A 23,724-nucleotide genomic window follows, 5' to 3' on the forward strand; every position below is an offset into this window, starting at 1 on the left:
GGACAACAGACTCTGAGCTACCGATGGTGGACACTGGTACCCAAAGCAATCATACCATGGTCTAACAACTGGAAGCAAGCTGTAACTGGGAGAAACCTTGGGTGAGATCTGCAAGCAGAGAGATTTGGGGAGTTGTCCTTGTTGCTAAACCAAAATAGTGCAGAACTGAGAGCTGGACACCCTCAAGCTGGGGGGGTGGATTTCAAGCACACAGAAAAGATACTAAATAAATGCTGGGACATTTTCACTCATCTCCTGGTGGGATGAGCTTTGCTCATTCGTATTCTCAGTCACTATAGAACTTCTCCAAGGAAACCAAGATTTGCGTGCAGTCCCACAACTCTGGGAACTAGGGCTTTAAGAGAAACCCTTGTGAGCAGCCCCATCACCATGTAGCAACTCCTTAGGTGCCTGCTCAGGTGGCGACCCTCTCTATGGAGCCCAGTGCTCCTGACCCAGGCCAGGCCAGCCACGCTTACTGTGATTTCCTCCACCATCACAAATCCCTTCTAATTCCCTCTAAACCATTCCTTGTCTCCATCAAAGCACAGCTCTCTCCCTGCTTTACCCAGCAGGGATTAGCACAGCCCCATGGAGTGGGGACCCCAGGCAGAGTGAAGGCAGAGCAGGACTGGCCCTGCCTGTGGACAGGCCTATCCCTGCATCCCTGCATCCCTGCCCTGATTTCATGGCTAATCCGAACCCGTCACAAGCTGGGAGTGGAGCCACCACAGAAGCTGCCATGGCATCAGGCTCTTCTGCTCTCTCTCAACCCTATCAGCCCTTTTCCTGTCCCCTTGCTCATCTCCCACCCCATCCCAGCCACTATGATCCCCTGCTTTGGCAGCCAGAATTACTTCTCTTGACTTCTTCCAGACCCACACGCCAGCACCCACCTGTTCCCAGTGCCCTGCCATGTCTCGCCCAGTAGGCTGAAAGCAACCCAGCAGTCTTGGGACTTTCATGTGCTGGCTGCAGCCTGCAATGCAGCATCTGCACACAGATCTGGGGGCTCATCCCTTCTTCTGGGGGAAAGGAGCAAGCAGCAGGAAAGACTGCTCCACCAAGGAGACCTGATATTGTTTATATGGAGGCGATGAGAGATAGCTCCAGCCCCCTATGCTCTAACCATTCAGAAGTAACCATTTCCTTACACAATAAACCCCAAACCCTTCGTCCATCTCCAAATCGCTCCCTCCTCCAGACTGCTGCTGTAGCCTCCTCCCTCACTATCTCTGGCAGCACCATGGGAGCACACCTTCTCCACTGGCAGGGGAACAGCACCAAAGAACAGCCTTAAATGTATAGTGGTACTTGCAGTCATACCTTGCAGTCCCGTGACGCTGGGACACAGCCCGAGTTTTGGTGGTAGCACAATCAATAAGATAAGATGCCAGACTAGCTCCCTTTCTCACTCACTAGTGCAGGAAGGTTTGGGACCTCAGGGGCTATGCTGGGAGCAGAGCGCATGCTGAGGCTGAGGCTGAGGCCAGGATGAGCCCGAGTTATGTGGGGAGACTCAGGTTTGGTGATGGGCAAGCACAGCATCACACTGGGCTGAAGCCTGGAGCACCCAGCTGCACCAACAGGGTGACCAGGGATATTTGGAGGAAGGCACCCCACATCGCAGGAGTGCTTCAGCAGCAGGAGTGTATTGATCCTGACCAGGAGACCACTGTACATCGAGGAGTTCGTGATGCATCTGTCACCCGAGTACCCCCACGCCTGTGACATGCTGGGCTGTGCTGGACACACAGAGTGCTCTTCAGGCTGGGCTGTGCTGCACAAATCCCTGGGCCACAGGACAGACTCAGCCAGCTCATGGCGACGGAGGAGCCCACGGGCAGCTCCCACTCGGTACCGGCCATTATCCCCCCTGTGCGGCCTTGCCTTCACCTATCTGTGCAGCAAGGAGTTCTTGTGAGAACATCCTTTAGGAATAGAGTTGTTTTCTTGTAAGAAAATTATGTAATGGCTCGAATGACAAAAGGGAGAGCTTCTCTCCGTCGATGGGATCTGCTCTGAGCCGTGGGAGAAATCTCTCCAGGGTCTGCCTGACACTGCACAAATACAGGGTGCCCAGCATCTAAAGGGACATAAGATTTACTCACTATATATAGTCCTTATTCTATCTTATTAAAACTGTTTTATTGAGACAGTTGTCGCTGGGCTTTTCCTGTTGAGAACCAACTCGCTCTCACCTCACCCCCGGCTGTGGGGGTGAGGTGAGAACAGAGGCAGAGAGGACACACATCTTCCCTGGGGAGCACAGGCAGCGTGCAGAAGAAGGGCTCGAGGTACGGGGGCTAGTGGGCAGGGACACCTGAAGTACCAAGGGGCCAGAAGGGCAGCAGGGAACTGAGTGGCTGCGGGAGCAAGAAGCTGAGGGACGCAGCCCCTGGTCTGGCTGAGCCAAATCTGTGCAGCCCTGCCTCAGGCAGCCGGGACTCACCACTGCACGCAAAACACTCGCTCCTGTGTATCGCTGTCCCTTGCCGTGGCGCGCCCACTCCGGACACGGGCACAAGCCCGACTGCAAGTCCCAGCCAGGATGTCCCAGCCCATGCCTGGACCACTCTTCGCTCATTGGCCAGCCCTGTGCTTAGCAACGACCAATCCCAAGAGGTTATTTGCTGGCTACGGGGTAGGAAGATGCTGGGATTTCTCCCCCCCCCCCCCCCCTCGCCCCCCCCCAAGTCTCTAGCACTGATCATTTCTGTCTCCAGAGGAAGCAGAGGAAGTCTCTGGCACAAACACACGGGCATACACACACTTACTTCCCCAAGGCCCCTGCTCCAAGAGAGGAGCATCCCAGGGCTGCCCCCGCATCATCTTACGCTGCAGCTTCCACTGCAGTATGATGCATCCCCGAGGCAGGTCCCAATGGGAACACAGATGTGGGGGATCAGAAAGGAAAGGAATAGCTGCATCTACCTGCAGCTCCCCCACAAAGCCTCAAGGCTGTTAGATCTTGCCCATGGCACTTTACCACCTTGTGTTGTGAATCAGGGATACCCATTGGTAACACTAGCCAGGGCTTTCCCTACTGCAGCAAATACAGCCCCAATGGGCTCCAGAATAAGCCCCCCCTCCCCTGCACCAAGAACATGGGAAAACAATGCGATTGCAAACCATTGCCCACAAAAACAAAACAATTGAGCCTTTCCTTGTCACTCTTTTGGATGGAAACTGCAGAGGAAAGAAGCAGGGTCCAGTGGAAATCCAGAGCAAGGAACTTGAGGAAAGAAATTACCTCAGACTCTTCCCACTTCATGAGGCCAGTGGTGTATCATTGGTCCTGATTGAGACTGAGGGACCTGAACCTCCCCAGAAAGATCGATCTGAGGCCTAAATGACTTTAGAGTTCTGCCTCCTGCCTGACAAGGGGTTAACACGCTGAGTGCGCAGGGGCTGACCTTGTACACAAGGTGAGGCAGGCCAGCAGGAGAGACTGGTGTTCTTCTAAACTCTGGTTAACCTCCAATCCCTTTTCAACTCTGGAAAGAGTTGAAATTCATGAAATTCAGGACCCTGTCAGGAGGTAGCAAGAAGGGTACAAGCGATTCCTTAGCCACAGGGTTTGTAGCCCAGTCACCAGGACACCTTCCCTTTTCAGTGGCATGCACCCTGCACCCGTAGCTCTGAGGGAAGGGATGGGGCAGGGAAGGGCAGGAGTGGGACATGCTGGCAGACTACCAGTGGCTTTCATTCCCAGTGCAGCACCCCCCTGGAAAGGTCCCTAGAAAGCTGCTTCTTCACAAGTACAGACCGTTTCTCAAAAAGCATCCAACGTATTTTGCATTTTACCTCACAGCAGCTGGATAAAAGTGAGGAGGAAATCAGAAAGCAGTTGGACATGGGAATGAGTACATCCCTCTTGGCCTGTCAGTCTGGCACATAGGCACAAAATGGCTCCAGCATGGTCATGCAAAGGACATGCACTGGGGTTTGTCCCACTGTTGGGCTCCAGAGCCAGAGCCATAGGCAGACCCCTGTGTATGTGTGGTGGGCATCACTGCAAAGCAGTAGGGTGAGCAAGCCACAAGGTAATGGTGCTGCTGCTGAGCAGCCTGCCTGCTGGGGCATGGAAATGAGTCAGCTCCAGCCTCGACCCTCAAAGCCACTGTATGCATGGTGAATTCAGGCTTGGGGACCTTCCATCCTGCTGCACTCACAGAGCCCCATGGCACAGTGCTGGGGAGCATGCTGCCACAAAACCCTCTGACAGGCTGCTGGGATCTGCTCTCTCAGCCAGACCCTCCTTCAGGTGACAGCACCAACCCATGGAGCAAAGCCTAAGGTGAAAGCTCCAAGGTCTCACACTCTCCATGGCTTGGCCACCATGGATGCGTTTCCCCAGCCAGGCTCTCACAGGCACATACACTGCTGGAAGGACATAGCAACTTGGATGCAGTCCTCAACATACCCAAATCTGGGCTGAAGGTTCCCTGGGATGAACCAGGATGTGGGGAAGCATTCTGGGATGACTGGCAGTGGGTTAGCAAGAAAAAAGCAGGACAGAGGACCTCGGACCAGTCTTGCCTTTCGTCAGACTGTCAGAGAGGAGGGTGTTTTGTAGTCAGATGTAAACTGATGCTCTGACTCCCTTTTCTCACCATGCCAGCATGAGACTGGGGATCTCACTGGGGCATTTGCTGTAATGACTTCAGCTCCAGCAGTTAAAGTTAGAGCTCACCTCAGCCATCTGTCTAATGCTTCTGTAATTTAGTCAGACAACTCATGGTAACTTTTAAGGACCTTGTGCCAGCGCATGTTGCTGCTCTCAGATCTCAGCAGCCACGACCGCTCTGCTGACAGGCGTCCCAGGCTCCCCGAAGCGTCTGTCGTCTTATTAGCAGAGCCTCCACTTGGGATTTATTTTCCATCCAGAATTTAAGCTGAATTTATGTATTAACTAAAGACTATTAGTGCCAAAAATAAGTGGAATGCCACTTGCTCAGCAACACAGGCCTTACGAGAGACCACGTGGCACAGCCAACCCACCCAATCGCAACCCCAGAGAGGCTTTTTATAGACACCCACGTCTGATGGAGTGCAAGTGATGCTTGGCTTTCTGCAAGCTTTGCTCTGCAAGGATCTGATTGCAGGGGGAGGGGAGGGAAATATCCCCGCATCTACAGGCAGGAAGCATGGTTGCCTCCTCTCTGCTGACTGCGTAAGCAGCCAGGTGGAACCAGAAATGGTTTAGGAACAGGTATTGGCAGAGCTGCCTCATTTCCCTGCCATAAACACCTGCGCATGCAGCATGCAGCTTCTGACACACAGCACACATGCTGCTGAGTATCTCAGTGCAGTATCTCAACATCAAGGGTCCTCCACTTCCCTCTGAGCAAGACTGCTCAAGGGAGAAAAAAGGTCACGCAACATTGTACAGTTCTAGCTGATGGTGGCTTCTCTGTTTCCTAGGTTGTCCCCAGGGTATTTTTTCCTTTGAGTACACCCGCCCCACCCCAGCACCAAGCTGGCTCAGCTACCAGGAGAGTGACACTGATGTGACTCTGAAGGCTCCTCCAAGGACTCTGACCGATCTCCACTGTGAGGGATGCAAAGCCACAGCAGCAGCCACAGTGCTACTGCTGCCAGCAGCCCCAGAAAGCCCACACTGCACAAGCTGAGGCACAGAAGGGTCAGTGGCAGGCGGAGGGCAGCCCTCACGTACCAAGACAACCATAGCCGCCCTCTTGGCATGGCCTCTTCTCTTCCACTGCTCCCTGTCCTACTCCCCTCCGAACCAGGCATCTTGCAACCTTTGCCAAGCCAGACAAAGGTGCGGAGTGTGAGACAGGCAGAAGCCAGTGTGGCTTTGCTGGTCTGGTAGCCTCTGCAGCACACCCGGTATCCTGGGCTGAAGAGGGGCTGCTTTGGCTATGATGTGGCATGGGGCAGCACACAGACAACCCATGGCCCATGGCTTGGGCCAAAGGAGCATCTGGGAAAACAGGTCACAGGGTCACAGCAGAGGTCAGCAGGGCTGGGGCAGGCACAGCTTGTCTGCTCAAACCTTTTTGATCTAGCAGCTGCTTGCAGAGGTCTGAACAGCAGCTTCAGGCCATCAGCTGGACCAGAAGCCCCAGGCAGGCTGCTGGACTCCACTCTCCCCCTTGCCCCAGGACATGGTGTGCTGGCAGAAGCAATCACTGTGCTCGCAGTCCCACCACAAGTAGGATGCTTGCTCCCCAAGCTGCAAGGCAGAAAGGCAAAAAGTCCACCCAACAGCCTTCCTGACAGCCATTCTCTGCTGCCTAGGTCCTGTCATTTCTGCGTCACTGATCTGCATGGGAAGACAGAGGAGGGAGAGCAGGCAATGGCATCTGAGAAGCAGAGAACGGGCAGGTCTGCAAACAACAAGACCAGCACCGGGTCTCACTTTACAGAGAGTTTGTGAGATAGAATCCAGTCTGGCAAAGATGGCAAAGAGCTGCTCTTCATGCTATCCCAGCTCCCGTTTTGCCCAAGAGACAGCTTGGGCAGAGCTCAGCCTACTGCAGCTGCAGCCCCAACTTCTCCAGTCATGCTGCTCCCAGTGGTTCCCAACCTCCAGCCCTGCTCTCTGCAGCCTGGCCCCTCCTGCACGTTCACTTGAGAAAGACTTAAAACAAAAGCATCTTCAGGTATTTATATACACTGATAAGGCTCCCCGTGAGCCTTCTCTTCTCCAGGCTGAACAGTCCCAGCTCTCTCAGCCTTTCCTCATGAGAGATAGTCCAGTCCCTTCACCATCTCTGTGGCTCTCACTGGACTCTCTCCAGTATGTCCAGGTCTCTCTTGTACTGGGAAACCCAGCACTGGACATAGTACTCCATGTGGCCTCACCAGTGCTGAGCAGAGGGGAAAAATCACATCCCTTGACCTGCTGGCAATACTTTGCCTAATGCAGACTAGGATACCACTGGCCTTCGCTGCCTCAGGGGCACATTGCTGGCTCATAGTGAACTTGGTGCCCACAAGGGCCCCCAGGGCCTTTTCTGCCAAGCTGCTTTCCAGCTGGTTGGTCCCAGCCTACGGTTGTTCCTCCCCAAGTGCAGGACTTTGCACTTCTCCTTGTTGAACTTCAGGAGGTTCCTGTTAGCTCATTTCTCCAGCCTGACAAGGTCTCTCTGGATAGCAGCATGACCCTCTGGCATATCCGCCACTAATCCCAGTTTGGTGTCAGCTGCAAACTTGCTGAGGGTACACTCTGCCCCATCATCCAGATCATTAATGAAGTTGTTAAACAGGACTGGCCCCAGTATTGACCCCTGGGGAACACTGCTAGGTACCGCCCTCCAACTAGACTGTGTGCCACTGATCTCCCATTCAGCCAGTTTTCAATCCACCACACTGACTGCTCACCCAGCCCATACATCAACAGCTTGTCTATGAGTATCTTATGGGAGATAGTGTCAAAGGCCTTCCTGAAGTCCAGGTAGACAATGTCCACTGCTCTCCCCTCATCTCCCAAGCCAGTCATTGCATCATAGAAGGTGATCAGGTTGGACACAGTGGTCTTCCTCTAGGCAGTCTAAGACTTTTGTGACTTTTCACCTCAAAAATCACATGACTTCCTACAAAAATGCCTGTGTCTCACCAGCAAACTCCTGCATGAGGGAGACCTAGAAGGGGTGCTAAGAGTCTTTCCCAGCAGGCAGGTCCAACCTGCGTGTCCTGCGTATTTAGTGACACCAGACAACTTCATATTCCCACTTCTCATCCAAATACTGAATTTCCAGGAAATTTCCTCAAAAAATAAGTCTAAATGGAAAAAAAAGGTCATGGAAACACCTTCAAGTTTTCAAACAGGGTGCAGCCTCAGAGAACACTGAAGAAAAAGGAACCAAAGCCATCATTAAAAACGTGTTAGGGTTTTCTTAGCTCAACTGCAATTATTGCTCTGAAAGCTGAGGATGTACGATAGAGAAGAGTATGTGTGGGAGGGAGGAGCAGAGAAGGGGGAAAAGAGAAAGACAACAGCAGCATGGAAGGAAATTCAACAGTGCCAAGTGAAAGCCCCTGTGACAAGCAGAATTTATTTCCTTGCAGAAGGGTTTCCCATGTCACCCGTTACACAGAGAAGGAGAAAAAAACATTATTTTGAAGAACATCAGCCATGAAAGTAAGACTTCAAAGAGGGGGGGGCTCCCTCAGATGCTGCAGCCAGGAGCTTACCCCCATGTATGCCATTCCCCCACCCTCCAAGAAAAGAATAGTTTAGCCCAGCATAAAAGTGCTCCACATAAAATTCTATTAGCCTCACTTGCTGGGAGGGGAGTGTGTCTGTTACAGCAAAGATCTCCAAACCTCCAAGCACCACTGCTGGGCATGTTTCTGCCCCAGGGACATGGATGTGTTTTCCACAGGCTCCATGCTCACCCCCTTCCCACCAATCTGACAACTCTCCTGGGAATTTCATTTGCGTGGCAGGTTGCTGACCGTAGTTTTTAATAAGAGGAGCCCAGCGCATGGCCTCCCACACAGGCACTGCCCATCACCATGACCACTCTTCCCTCCTCAAATCTGGCTGCCGGTGTGCAGCATCTGAGAACCTGTGCCATGGCACAAGGTTTCACCTCTGGCAACAGCAGGCAGCAGAGCTGGCAGGAGCCACAGCCTGATGAGGCATCGCTGACCCCCCTCCTCACACCCCCAGCCCAAAGGAGACAGAGACAACAGGTCTGCTACCAGCTTTGACTGCACTGCTGGGATCTCTGGAAAGGCCCCTAGACCAGCTTGTTTAAGAAACACTCAGGTGAGACAACTTGGACTCTGCAGCCTCTTTGGGCCAGAATCAGAGGCTTGGCAGAGCTTGTCTGTGCTGTGCTTCAGGTCAGATTTAACCGGGCACCCCACAGGCCCAGGAGGTAGAGAGCCAAGGACTTTACTGCCTACCCAGAGGAGGAAAGGGCTAGTGCTGTTCTCCTGGCTCTGGGACACAGCCTGACCACTGGGCAAGTGCAAGGGGTGGGAAATTCCCTGAAGGCAGAGTGATGGGAAAGGGCACTGAATTACAAAAGAGATGATGGGAAAGGAAACTCTGCGACTCGTCCCCTCTCAGCAGGTTCACATGATGCTTTCAGTAAATCTTGTGCAACATAAGGAAACATCCCAGACGGAGATCAGCCCTATCCACAAAGCCTCAGTATCCCTCATCCCAGACACGAGCCCTGCAGGGATCTGTGCAGGGGCAGGGACTCAGTGACGTCTCTCAGAGCCCGACCTACACCAGAGCATGCACAGCCACACATCTCCCAGTGCGTCAAGGGCAAAGGACAGAACAAGACCCCTCTCTCTAGCTGCAGAGCTGCCCAGCACTGTGACCCAAGGAGCCGCCTCCAGCCCCAGGAGCTCTCGCTGGCAAAGGTGGCCCAGAGCTCAGCACCAGCATGCTCGCAGCCCGTGCAGCCAGCCAACACCCAATACGGGCCACAGGCAGCTGCAGTCCTGCAGCTGCCCAGGGCTGCCTTGGCACCAGCCGCTGCAGGAAAACCATAGCCACTCTCCCAGCAGGAAGGTTTCAAAAGGTCACAGTTTCCTAATGGCACCTTCCAGTGTGCCTATCTGCCCTTCTGAAGCCAGAACTCTCTCTGTGTACGTATGATTTGGGAGTTACCAGCTCCTCTCCTGGATGTTTTAACATCTAAATATGAGGTTTGGTGGTCTCATCAGCCAGTTTCAGAGTTCACCACGGAAAGGTATTTTCTATCCTTGCTCAAAGAACCATCCGGAGCCTCCTTCCTGCAATGGCCATAGTTTTATTCACAGTTACCAGTCTGATTACAGAAAGGCATGCACTTTCGTGGCAAATTCAGCTGTTTTTTCTACAGGTGTATTAACACTGTGGGCAGGATTTCCTCCACTTCCTCGCACCTGCGCTGTCCTGGTGTGACAGCTCTGGTCTCTGTGCTACTGCTCTGATGACATGCAGCAGAAGGCGATTCAGCCTGCAGTGCTTGGGAAGGAAGGAGAGGCCTGAAACTGTCTGCAACCTGAGGCAGGAGGACTCCCAGATTAGCTGTCTCAGCACAGGCGGAGAGTGCAGTTGTCTTTCCTCTCACCGGGAAGAGTCTGCAGAAGTAAACAAGCACACAAACCCCTGCCTGTCTGGGTTTGGATCACCTCCCAGTAACATTTACTGACACATAGCATCCCAGAGGGCTGGGGAATAGGCCCTGATGGCAACTCTCAGGGTCATTTCAAGCCACAAAAGACAACCCTAATCTCTCAGCTCCATGCAGCATCTACAGATTTGCAGAAGTTTGCAAGCATCAGCAGACCAGCCACTCACCCTGCCTCACCCGAGCATCCTTCTATCACAGTGTGTACCACAAAGCTGCTCAGCCTTCTAACAGCTTGGGAAATCCTCTCTCCACACCATCATGCAGCATCAAGTGCCCTCGGGGATCCATGCTCACCGCCAGCACTCCCAGCTAGTTCTGAGCACCAGAAAAACAGCCTGAATGCCAGAAGCCTGCATGTCACCACGCAATGGACTGACAGAAATTGTCTCTTCACACGTCACAGCTCCCCCACACAGACAGAGCATGCTGCTGCAGATCAGAGGCAGGTTTGGGGACCTCAAGCTTATGTCTTTGTGGATCTAACACCTTTGCTGTGAGCTGAGCTTGGCTGGGAAATGTTCGGAGCTAGGTGGCCACCCAAGGAGAGTCAACACGCTGCTGGCTGGTACCAGGCAGGTCCCTTGCAGACCCATTCCAGGAACAAGCCAGGGCTCCTCCACCCCCAAACACCCACTCAGATCCTCCCAGCAGCACAGAGTACCACTGCAGGCTCTGCCTCCTTTCTGGCAGGGTCTGCCACCTCCAGGAAGGACCAGCTGGCAGCAGAGACAGCCCTGCACCCCGAGGGATGGACTGCTCTGAGGTCCACCAGTGAAAGGCACTGCAGGGGGGACAGGATTTCATCACCATTTCTGCTGATTACCAGCACTGATACCAGCTGATATGAGCCCAGCACACTACCAGGTTTTGCCTGCTCCCTAGCAGAGCGTGCAAAGCAGCATCCTTCCTGCTTGCCAGGCAGGGAATAATGGTGTGGGGATGCTAAGCAGCTTTCCTATGATCAGTAGCACAGATGGGAACTGAACCAAATCTCCAAGCACAGCCCCCTTGCCTGCATCAGTTCCCTCCAGAGCGTGAAGCCACACAAACACACCTCTCTGCAGTGCGTGCACCCAGCACAACTGCACAGACACAGAGCTGAGACGAACCCATACAGCTGGCTTTCTGTGCTACACCCCACACACAGAATGTCTGTACACTAGAAATGGGCTCAATACTCCACAAAGCTCCTTCTCTGGAGCATGGTCCAGGCAATGGAGATCAGGCTCCATGGAGGAATTACTGATCAATAAATAGAGAAACATGACACTGCCTCCCTGCAGAGCACACCAAAACCACAACACTGCTTCAGCCCCGTACTGTGCCTCTCCCCACTGTAGCCCACCCCTTCTGGCAGCAAGGCATTTGGGAAAATGCAGAATCAGCAGCTGCACCCCAACCATGCTGCAGACACAGGCATGACCTCTGGAAGCCCGTGTGATTCTTCTTCCCTGTGGCCCCAGCAGCACCCTGCAGTGAGGCACTGTGTGAAAAAGGACCTTCTTTGGGTGACCCCATGCCTGCTGCTTCCCATCACCCTCATGCTTGTAGGTATAGAAGAATTCCTAATTTCCATCCACACCATCCTACATCTACCACTATGTCCTACCCAGTGCCCAAAAACCTCAGCCTTTCCCAGCATCTCACCTGCATCTGACCCTCCCAAACCCACCAGAACACTTTGCACCCTCTAGGTTTTCTCCTCCTTGCCTGTAAGCCCGTTTGGGCTCTAGGGCACCGTCAGGTCTGGGACTCCTACAGCATTTGCCATGGCCTTCAGTTGTTGTTGTACCTGAACGTCCAAGAAACAACAACAGTCATCCTACAGTCCCAGCCTCTTGTGTCCCCCATGCCAGTAAGACCAGCTAAAATCACCAACCTAGGAAGAAAGTGTGCCAGAGAAGGGTGATCTCTCTGTACCACAGACCTCCACCCCAGCTGCATCCCCATTTGCTGACATCAAGGCATCTTTCTGTGAGTGTTCAAGATCAGGGCAGCATTGGGGTAGTGGGACACTCATTTGAAGTCTGTCCCATCTGCTTGGGGCCCAGCAGCACTGCCAGAGGCCGGACAAGCAGGGCTGGGTGTGTGGATGCTGGAATGGGCACTGCCTCCTCCTGCCATGTATATGGACCGTGCCGAGCCAAGCCAGGAGCCGCAGGAGGGACCTGGCAGGGAAAATCCTCCAGCTCCTTCTTGCTGCCTCAGCTCTGCGGATCTGGGGATGTGTCTGTGGGACTCAGGCTCTCCAGCGCTATAAGAAAGGGTCTCCAGGTCACCTCAAAGCCATCAGGTAGCACCACCCTGTGACGCCAGGTCCCCCCAGGACAGGAATCTCCATTTCGTTCCAGCACGGGACATAAATGTGCAGCTGCAGCTGCCCGAGCAGGCAGCATGTGTCCCATGGCCCTATGAGAAGTGGCCCTGATGTTCCCTAGGTTACACCAGCATCACCAGGCAGCTCCCCACGGAGCTCAGGGCCAGCAGCACAAGAGACAACCTGGCAGCCAGGATGGGAAGACAGCTCCTTCTCCTAGCAGGGATACAGGGAGAAGGCAGCTGAGACCCTGCATGGCAGGGGATTGTCCAGGGACGCTGGTGACTTCAGCTGGACTCCCAGTAGCAACTGCCAGCCTGGCTTGAGGCTGAAAGCAGCCTAGGGGAGACTCACCCACTCAGGTCCCCACTCCTCCCCTCCTCTGCACCAAGCCACACAGAAGGGCAGCTGAGGAAGACCAGAGGGGTGGAGGTGGGAAGGAGGGAACACCCAGAGCAGCGGGTCCAGACAAGAGCCAGAGGCACCTGTTCCCATCATTGCTGTTACCACCATCCCATGGACCCATGGGGAAGATCCAACCACCAAGCGAGGCATCCTGACAGCCCACTCATACTCCTTGTCATACTCACAGGGCTAATGAATGTATTGCTAATTGTCCTACACACACCCCCACACCCTTGCAAGCTGGGAAAGGTCACATTACATTGGGAGAGGCTGACAGTTAGAGGCCATGCCTGATCCCGACCTCACCTTGGCTTGACCCAAGTGCAGCCCACCTTGAAGAGCTAAAGCTGACGGTGCACCAGCAGGGAGCCAGGGTCCAATGGGGACAGGCTCTGGTGAGTGCAGCAACCAGGGCTGGTGCATTGCTGCCAACTTTGAGACAGCCCAGAAAGCAGAGCTAATTCCAGTCCCCACCCTCCTGCCAAGCCATCTGCCTGCCCCGAGACCACCAAGAGGATCCTGAACAGCATTTCATTACTGAGCCATTACGAAAAGCGGATGAGCAGTGATTGATTATAATGAATGCAAATACCTGCCTTCCGACCCCAAATTGGCAGGACCTGACTAGCTCTCCCACTAAGTAGTACAGCATGTCCTTCCACAGGCTCTGCAAAGCCCTCCCATCCTCCTCAGCATTTCCACAAGCCACCAGGCACAGGACTGTCCATCCAGAACTGCCCTAGAAAACCATCACGTCCAAGATCTGCTCTGCATCAGCCCTGGGGCCCTGCTCCCACCCGCAGATGCCACAGGCTCATTTCCAGCACCCGAACCTATTGGGAAGGCTTTCCCAGAATCCTCACCTTCATCAAGAGGGCAAAGGACAGTCCTCTCACACCATGACAGGCTGAGAGTGGGGGTCAGCAGGGTGGGAGCTGGGTGCTCTGTCACAAGTATGACACGTCCCCACTCATCAAGTGCATGTGTCCCATCCCAGAGAGATGCTGTGCCCAGAGACGACAGCAGCCAGCTCTCCTCCAGGAGGCCATCAACTATGAGGCATTCCTGCAAACTCAGGACATGCACTCCACCCTGGAAGGATGAACTCAGTTGCCCTCCATAGGCCAGCAAACAGTGACAGGAATACAGGAAAGGATGGCACTATCCTGCTGCAGACAATGGGGCATGAGGCAGGTGGGGGAACCAGTGAGAATCACTGCAGCCACAAACCCCAGCCAAGAGACCTTAAAGGACTGCCCTGGCCAGAGAGAGATGCTGTGAGAAGCAGCACCTTGTCCGTGGATACATCAGACAACAGAGTGGGAACAGACCCGAGCACCTATCTGGTCCCTTGCCTGCCTGCAAGGAGGTCAGCTGTACCAGGGTCATTCCCGATGGGTGTCTGCCCAACCTGCTCTGCTGATAGCTCTCACCCAGCTCCAGATCAGGCTACCAGGGACAAGGGGATAACTCCTTTCAGAGGGGCACATACCTGTGGTTTGCTGTTCCCACAGCCTTATCAGGACTGTTGCCATCTTCTGGCCTCTTTTCTGCGCACGACTTCTTCCCATCAGCCCACCCAGCTCTATCCTCAAGGTGCCACATCAGCTGAGGCCATGTTCAGCCCATGCTACCACCATAAGGCCCAGCCCAGTTCCAACCCTTGATTCATACTGGGGAGCACTTCTAGGAGGTCACCCTGGTCATAGTTTGGACTGCAGAGATACCTTAAGAGAGCGATTGCTTGGGGTAAGACCCCGAGACAGGAAAGACAAGAAGACCAGAGAGGATTCCCTGACACAGGTAATCAGCCAGCAATGCCAAGACATGACTACAAGCTCAGCAAGAGTTGGCTGACCCTAACATGCAGAGACAAGAAATCCCCACTCAGCTGAACACCAGTGCCCTGGGTCCCCAAGGCAGCATCTCCTGTGCCTCTCCAACCCACTGAATCTCTTATTTTCTCATTTCCTTTTTCTTCTCTAATATGAACTCTCCCCCTTCCCTGAACAGCTTCAGTGCTGTCTGCTGCAACTTCCATACAAAACTTCTCCCCAAATCCTCCGAGCACAGAGGTGATCCTCCCCCACCCGACCACATCCTAGGTTTCCCTGCCTGGAGTTATACAAATTGTTTTCATTCAAGCTGCAAATCACCTGCTCCCCTCTAGTACCCCATGTTCTGGGGAACCTCATGTTTTCCTCCTCCAGACCGGTCACCCTCTTATCCACGACAGAGCTGGACCATGGGAATTAAATGAAAGCAGTTTTCACTGACCCTTCTGGCCAAGCTTTGCAGTACACAGCCCAGCACCAAGCTGCAGCAGGCAAGCACTGGGAGCATGGTCATTCAGCAGAGAAAGAGCAGCACAGTGATTCATCTTCCTTTTGATCTTTAGCCTACCCTTGCAGGCTCAATACTCTGTCCCCAAAATTTCTGGCAGTTAGCAGACCTCTCCACCTCCCCCCAGACCTGAGAAAGCAAGTGCTGAGAGGTGCTGGCACCCCTTAGGGGTTCAACTGCTGCACACCCAATTCAGTAGGCGAGCAGATGCCTGGCTGCCAAAGTTGCCAGGGAGATGAGCTTCCTCCGGAGCCTCCCCTCACCGCAAACGTCCGTCCGAGCTCCTGCCGAGGACCGGCATCCTCCACCATCTGCACCGGACAGAGCATCACACAGCGCAGAGAACACCTCACCAAGGAGTGGGGCAGAGCCTTCTCCTTCAAACGGCACCATTTGGACACAAAAGAGTGGTCCAGCCCTTTGGGAGGGTGTGTGCTCGCATCCTGGCAGCCTCCTCTGATCAGCAGTAAGAGCAGAGAGAGAGGCAGGATTTACTGACATCTTTGCTACACCCAGCCCAGCTCCCTGCCAGCGCGACCAGCACTGACCACGCTGCCGCACCCAGCACCGCGCAGGCACAGGAGGTCCGACAGGAGCTGCCAGACAGCCCCAGCACCTCCCAGCTCAGTGGAAGCACTTTATCGCTTCCCAGCACTTGATCGCTCAGGCTCCTCTGCAGTGAGAATTTCTGAGACGGCCAGAGTCGCCCACAGGCTCTCAGCCTCGCAGACTTGCTGCCCACCACGGATCGATCTCCTGTAGCTCCTCCTGGCCAAGCATGACACTCACCTCTGCCCTTCTCGCTGCGTCCGCACCCTTGCCTGCCAAAGGCCAGCACAGCTCGCTGAGGGAAGCCTACGCGCTGTTCCAGGGCAGCACAGCTCTCCTCTACGCTCAGTGGTGTTACTTAGCGACTCGGGAGGGGAAACGGAGACAAGGCACACTCCAGCACCAGCATCCAAAGCCCTAAACCTGGCAAAGCAGCAGCCACTCCTCGCAGGAGCCATGCCATGCTGCTCACAGGAACTGGGAACCCCTTCTGATCCTGGGGAGAGGCACCCTCACCCCAGCAGTACAGTACCAAAATTGATCCCTTGGAGGTCTTTGCAGGAGATTTTGGGGTGTGCCAAACGCTTTAAGGCTCAAGGCCCTGGTGACCATGGCACACTTTGCCTTACGCTGCCCAAATCAAGAGGGGAGCTCAGCTGCAGCAGAACATGGCTCCCTTTTTGCTTGATGATGGAGTTTATTGCCTCTGTGCTCCCAAGCATGCACCAGTTTCTGATCCAGGTCCAAACCCAAGTCAAGGTGTTGCCTGTGATTTAGAAAGGGCGTTATGCTTCAGGGCCCATATCTAAGGGTTATTAGTTAGCAGAGCACAAAGACAGCCACCGAGCAGCAGCTGGTGCCCCAGGGCTGTGCATGGAGAGGCCCTAGATATAGAAACCAGCACTGCTGGGATCATGCAGGAGCCTTTTTAGTCTCCTCTTACTCATAGAGATCCTTGGGGAGATGCTTTATTTAGTCAAACATTTCTGAAAGGGACACTGAGAAATTAGCCAGGCTTTGCTCCACACACGGCACGTGCCTGGGAGTGGACAACCTCCGTTGTTTCAGGTACAGCTAAAGTCACTTGGACCTGCAGCACCGGCCGAGAAAAGTTGCAGCTGCCAGTTCCCCGTCACGGCTGGCTCAGGTGGGAGACGAGGAGCTGACCTGGCCATGGGGACCCAGCTACCCCAGCTCCACTCCCAGGTCAAATCCTGCGTGCCAGCTAACCAGGAGCAGAGAGCACCCAGAAATGTGCCGCCCTTGCAAGGGGTAAAAGCTTTCTACAGCAAAGTGACCGTTCCCCATCTGCAGAAACTCAAGGCAAGAAGGAAGCAAGTTTTCACTCTTCTGCGAACCTAAGGAAGTGTGATTTTCTGAAGGTGGTGAGAAATAGTTTCAGACAGCTCTAATTAGCAGGGTGGCGCGTGAGAAAATCCAGCTTTGCTGCTCCCTGCTCCACAGCTGTCCTGGGATGAAGGGAGAGCACCGGCATCAGTGGCTGGAGCCCACCTGCACCCTCCCCCTGTGCCTGCCTGGCTTGGAGCTAGCCCAACGATTTGCAGGATAACAGAGAGGGCTATTTTTGCATGAGCTGCTGGTCCAAAGTTGCCAGCGCTATTTCAGGCAGCAACACCTACACTGTAATCCAGAGGGCTGTATTTTCCCGCGGGCACTTCAAAATCAGGCCTCCCTCCTCTCCTCGCAGGCCAGCTGTAACCAGCCTGGCTCCCAGAATCAACAGATAAACAGCTCCCAGCATCGTGTGGCCACCGAGTCCAATGTTACTGATTCCCATCAAGATCAAGGTGCCTTCTGACTGGAAAAAAAAGAAAAACACCTCATCTCACAAGAAGTACCTGCTGCAACAACAGGTCCTCTGCCTGCAAATCCTCCTGGGGATCTGCCATCACCAGATTACTTATTGCCCAGACTAAGCTAGCTAATCCTACAGGCAAGTCGCATACTTCGTCCTGGAACGCTGCAGCATTTTCGGTGGGGTGCTCCAGGAGATGTACAAGCTCTAATTAAAGCTACTTTGCAACTCCCTGCATATGGAGGCAGGAAGACATTTGTTCCTCTGTGAAAGCAGAAATCAGAGCCCAGACAGGTTAAATCCCCACCAGCAAGAGCCTCTCCTGTATGCAAAATACCTGCAAATATATCTTTCTCACAGGAAGCATGGACTCATATAGAGTGGAAAGCAGATGATGACAGGAGTGACCCTTAAAGACCAGGAGGGTCAGGATCACAACCTCCTTTCTGGACTCAGTGGTTTCAGCAGGGATACCATGCCACACAGCCACCCCACCAGTGAGAGCCAGCACTGCGTCTTGCACCTACTTCTTCCTCCTTGATCTGTGCATGTAGGCACAAAGGAGATAAGAGACCACCCAAAATTAAGGAGCTAAAAGATGTAAAGAAAAGAGACAGGAGGACAAGCAATAACAGGAATCATTATATAACAGTATGAAGAAAACAGTAATACTCCTAGTGCAGAAGAGGTTTTAAGATGGGCAAGTGGGTGGTGAGACCCGCAGGATCCTGGGCCCAGGGACCAGCTGCTCCCTGTGTGCCAGGGGATGCAAATCCATGGCTGGGAGGAGATGCAGAAGCTGCAAACCTCTGGGGTTTGCAGGTAGGGAAGTTCCAGCCTCCAGAGCCTGTCCAGCAGTGGGATGGCCAAAGTGAGAATCCCTCTCCCTGGACCTCAGCATGGTGGGGGCAGATGTGAAGCAGTCCAGGCGAGACCCTGCACATGCCAACTGCACAGACCGGTTTTCCTGTTCTGCCTCCCGCACCCCATCTTCCCTTCCCTCTCCTCCAGCCTTCCTGGCTCTGCCTGGTGAGGGTCTGGGTCCTGTGCAGAGCCTCACCACCCACTTTCTCCCCTCCCAGTGAGCTCTGCAAACAGCAGAGACTGTTCCTTGGAGAGAGACACAGATGCTCCAACCGCAGGCCTAATCCTGCAACGCATCCTGGACCTCGGTGAGCAGTGAGAGCAGAGGACACACAGCACCTCAGCCTGTGAGAAGGGGATGATTCACTAGAAAACAGACCCAGGCATGGAGCCAGAGCAGGGAGATGGTCCTGCGAGGCCTCCATCTTTGGAAGGGGGGGGATTGGAGTGATCACAGCCACGAGGTCCCCCTCCACCCACTCCGAAGTGGCCCCACTGCCTGTCCCCCTGGCTCCATAATACCCCTCACAAGGCTGCAGCCCGGCTGTCCCTCAGCACGCACGTTGTGCCTGGACACTTCACCCCCTGCCAACTCTGGCGTCGTCCACAGCCCCCGCCTGCAGCAAGAACGGGAAATAGCCCTGCACCCCTCTGGATCTCCCCTCCCAGCAGAAACCAAGGCGCAAGAAGGCAGACCGTGGCCTGGTTTCACGCACCTTTCCAGCAGCTAGGGTGCTACGAATCGGAAGATGCTGCCAGGAATGTCACCTTCAGAAATAACCTCCTAGCCGAACCGAGAACATGAAGTGCTTGGCGAACCACAAGTTCAGAAGGCTGAGGCTCCTGTTTAATCTTCATCACTGAACCAAACCACAGTTGTGACAGTTCCCAAGCACCAGTTTTTATTTTTCTTTTGCAATCTGCCGTAAAGCTCTGCTGAGACAACGCTCCCAACAACCTGCAGAGTCCCTTAGCCAGGGATGCTGTTCAGACCATCAAAAATACAGAAACAAAAGCATCAGCTCCAAGAAGGTGTCACAGGCAGAATGACATCCCTTAACTTATTGTTACATCAGCCTACGCGTTAACACTTTGGGCCTGATCCAGGAAGCAACGGAGCAGCCTCCGTTCCTCTTAAAGTCATACCCTGCTGCTCAGAGATGCGCAAGTTTGGAAGAAACCTTCTTGCTTAAAAAAAAAAAAAAAAAAGCCACGTACCTTTTGCTGTGCTTTCACCTGATGATGAGACCACAGTCCCGAGAAATTCCGCCATTTACCTTCCTTTTAACTCTGCAACAGCTATTTCACTAAAACCTCTATGTCCACGATGGCCCACATACAGATGCACAGGAAATTAGTGTCTCCCAAATTAGTTTTCTCGTATGCAGCCCTAGCCCATTTTCCTCAACAACATATTATGATACGCAAGGTTCCACCTTTCTCCCAGGAAACGCAATCTTCTAAATATATCTTTTGGATAACTAAAAAAAGAGACAGGTCTGGCTTTCAAAATCTGGGGTCAGCAATCCCAAATAGTAAAGTGTTTGCCCCAGAAACACCTAGTTAATAATGCAACAACAACAACAACAACAAAGCAGCACACGTATGTTCATTACAGAGCTAAGTTTAACTTGACACGGCACCTTGCTTTTAATGAGGCAAAAGGCCAGTTAACCTGATGAGGAAGGACAGCATGCTGTCATTGAGTGGGGGACCTGGATTCCCTGGATATAGGCCCTGTACATCCTTGGAACCCACCAAACATGAGAGCTTCAAATCCATTCCTGATGGCACGGCGCAGCGCTCAGAGCTCTCCGCGTTAACACCGGCCTTCTCCGGATTTTGTGACACAGTAGCTGAACATTCGAGCTGGATGAAGGGCCAGCCTCGCATTTTTGTAAGCTCAGATCCTAACCCGGGGAAAATGCAGTCATTGTCTTCGCCCCGTCCCCCACTGCCCAGCCCACCGCAGGCATTCGCCCTGCCAGAGGACAGCAAGGAAAATCCAGGCACAAAAGGAGTAACGCTCCGGCAGGCGCTTCCCCGTTGAAGTCATTTCATAACCGCGTTTACAAAGGTGGTGGAGGATCAGCACACAGCACGCACGGAGAACAGCGCGAGTGCGTTGACGGGAGACATCTAAATGCGCTGAACGAACAAAAGAACGCCAACTTCACAACGTGAGGCCGGTATTCTGAGGGAGGCGAAACTTCCCGGCACTTAGGGCACACCTGGAGAGCCAGCACCTGCCCCAGGCCCCGCACCCCCGGGGAAGGAGCCCCTCTCCCCACCAGTAAACACGCCCGGGGAGAGGAACGCATCGGGCAGCGCCAGCGCGCACAGAGTTAACGGAGCCGCCGCCGCATGCCGGTAGCGGCTCTCCCAGCCGGGGGCTGCCTGCCACCACCGAGGCGAACCGAGGGAAACGGTACCCGAGGCGGAGGGGGGGGGCTCTGGAAAAGCGCCGAGGCCGAGGGCTCCAGCGCGCTGCCGCCGGAAAGCCGGCGGCCCCGGGCGCAGCGGCAGCCGGGCTGCGGGCCCTTCCCCGCCCGCCCCGCACCGGGGCTCGGGGCTGCGCTGCCGGCACGGCGCCGGGGGGGGGGGGGGGGGGGCCGGGACCTTGAGCCGGGCCGGCGGGGCCGGGGCGGGGGGGGCGGGCAGCGCGGCTGCGGCGGCCGGGCCCGGCGGAGCGCATCGCCCCCGGTGCAGGCGCGGCTGCCGGTGCCGGCCCGGGCTGAGGCGGGGGGTGGACACATCGCCAGGCGCTTCCCCCCCCCCCGGGGGGTACGGACCTGTCGCCCCGCGGCCGCCCGGGCCGCCGGCCGGCGCTCCCCGCCGCCGCTCCATCACCGCCCCCCGCCGCTGGTCCCGGCGCCCCCCCCCCGGCCGCCGCCCCCCGCCTCCGCGGCGCGGCCCGTACCGCAGTCGGCGCAGAGGATCCGCGCCACGTCCCGCTTGAGGTTCTTGCCGCTGGTATCGAGCGGGGCGAAGGCGGTGCGGAAGACGAGCGGCTCCTCGGTGGGCTCCAGGAAGAAGATGTAGCGGTGGTTGCGCTTCACTTTAAAGCAGGGCGCCTTGGAGCCCACGCTGATGAGCTGCTCCCGCTGCAGCCCGCCGCTGTTGAGGGGCCACAGGTCGAGCACCTTGACCAAGACCCCCCCGGCGGGACCGGCGGCTCCTCGGCTGTCATTGCCGCCGCCGGCGGGGGGGCCCACGGACTGCACCTTCCCCTCCAGCACCACCGCCGCCGTGTACGCCTGGTCCTGCACCGACTTAAGGCTGGGCGAGTAGCAGGCGAGGGAAACGCCGAAGAGCAGCATGGAGAAGCCGGGCGCCGGGTCGCGCCTCATGCCGCCGGCTACCGCTCGCTCCCCGCCGGCCCTGCGGCGGCCGGGCTGCGGGGCTGCGGCGCGGCGGGCGCGGCGGGGCGGAGCGGAGCGGCGCGGCGCGGCGCGACGCGGAGCGGCGCGGATCCTCCTCCGAGCGAGGGAGGTGGGATGCTCGCACAGCCGCCCCTTCCCCCGGGATGCTGACACCCACCACCCCCCCGGAAAAAAAAAGAAGAAAAAAAAAAAAAGGTGATTCCCTGCCCGGGGACTCCCCCCCCCCCCCCCCGGGGGATGCCCGCTGCAGCAGAGGGGATCCCTGCATCCCTGTCTCCCGCTCCTGCAGGGCCTGGGGGTCCCCGGAGATGGGATACAGATGGTGTTGCCTCCAGCGCAGCCATGGAGATCTCAGCCCCCTCACCAAGCCCCCAAGCGTTCACAGACCCACTCCCCCCCCCCCCCGAAGATGCCACCAAAGATGCACTCATTTGGGGGTGGCTGCGGGTGGCACAGGGCCTCCGTGAGGTGCAGGGCCCAATGTTAGGAGCTCTTTGCCCAATGTTTTCATGGAGCTGGGAGATTTGTGCCTGAGATTCCCTGCACACCTGAAGAAAAGGCATTAAGATAGAGACAAATGGAGTAAGGTAATAGCCAAGGAGACAAAGCCTCCTTTCATGCCCTGATCCCTGCTGTCTCTTTTTAATAAACAAGTGCTCTTCCCCTGCAGTGGTTTCCAGGAGGAGTCAGTTTAATCTCCAAAAAGTGGCTTATTTGGGTTTATTTTCAAAGCTGAGCCTGAAGCATCTGTACTCACAAAGCCTTGCTGCCCAGCTGCTACAGTGTGGCAGGGATCTGAGATGCTTAATTAGCAGCAGAGGATTTCATATTTGTTGTTGCTCTAGATTCTGCGTTGAAGGAGAGCGGCCATAGTCCCATCGCAATGGAGGTGACCCAGAGGCCGGAGGGCTGGGCTCAGCCTTCTCTGAGGCAATGGGCAGGGGCACACCCTGTAGTAGGGATGCAGAGCCCTGCCTGCACTGTGATGGAGACACAGCCCCCACCCCAGTGCCCTTACAGCCTCTAGGGAATCCCTCAGCACACCCCAAGAGATGACAAGAGCCAGGTCTTTGAGCACATTGGTGAGAGCAGAGGAGCACAGATAGCAGGACTAGGGTTTGCTCTCCATTTAACATAGTGCAGCCAGAACCGTCAGGAAAAATGGGAAGGGAGCAGAGCTGCTGTGCCCAGCACAGGCACCGAGCGCTGCCTTTCCTCGTGTTGCCCTGGCTCTGCTGCCCGGGGCAGAAGCCAGCGTTGTCCCACCGCTGGCACACGATGGCACGGCCTCAGCACACACACACAGAGCTCTCCAGCCATGGAGCGGCCAGCCAGGACAGATGCTTTTCCCCCTCTCCGGGGAGGCTAACAGCTCTCTGAACAGTTCTGCCACTGCAGGACCGTGATGCATCGGAAGCAGCGCAGTGTGTTAACAGCAGGGCTCGAAGAGCATTTCTGGCATGCATTTTCTCTTGCTAACTGTGATTCTCTGTGGCTTTCTGTTTTCAGATGTTCCTGAAAGCTTTCTCTTTTCCCTTGTTTGGTGACCGTGCAAAACTGCAGAGGAACACAGGCAGAGGCAGAAGGGACCAGAAGTGTTTCCCATGGCAGAGGGAAGGATGGTATTTTGGATTCAGGAAGCTGCTTGGAGGAGTAGGGAAACCACCTGACTTCTCTCTGCTTTTGACACAAAATCTCTGTGGAAATTCCCCTTTCCCTAACATTTTGCTCAGATAGCAACACAGGTTCTGCCTGAGAAGCAAGGAGATAGCTGATAGCATAACTTGATCTGGAGCTCTCCCACTCTACTCTGCCCTTCACCAAAAAAGGTGGTTTAACGCCCAAGCATTTGAGTTGCCAATCCTTGTCTTCCCCCTGTTTGCAGGTTGAAATCCTAGTGGGACCACAGTGGTTTGACCACTGAAAGACATT

At 55.1% G+C, this 23,724-nt stretch overlaps 1 protein-coding gene across 1 annotated transcript in view; it reads right to left on the reverse strand.

The window, feature by feature from the left end:
• The window catches only part of NRG2 (neuregulin 2), a 171,503-nt gene extending 149,741 nt beyond the window's left edge, over nucleotides 1-21,762 (reverse strand). The window contains exon 1 of the mRNA XM_075056737.1: nucleotides 21,330-21,762. Within this exon, the coding sequence (XP_074912838.1) occupies nucleotides 21,330-21,759 (430 nt within the window). The 5' untranslated portion in view covers nucleotides 21,760-21,762. The remainder of the gene's footprint in view (nucleotides 1-21,329) is intronic.
• Nucleotides 21,763-23,724: the final 1,962 nt, after the last annotated feature.

The sequence above is a fragment of the Buteo buteo genome, chromosome 24 (assembly GCF_964188355.1).
Source record: "Buteo buteo chromosome 24, bButBut1.hap1.1, whole genome shotgun sequence".
Lineage (NCBI taxonomy): Eukaryota > Metazoa > Chordata > Aves > Accipitriformes > Accipitridae > Buteo > Buteo buteo.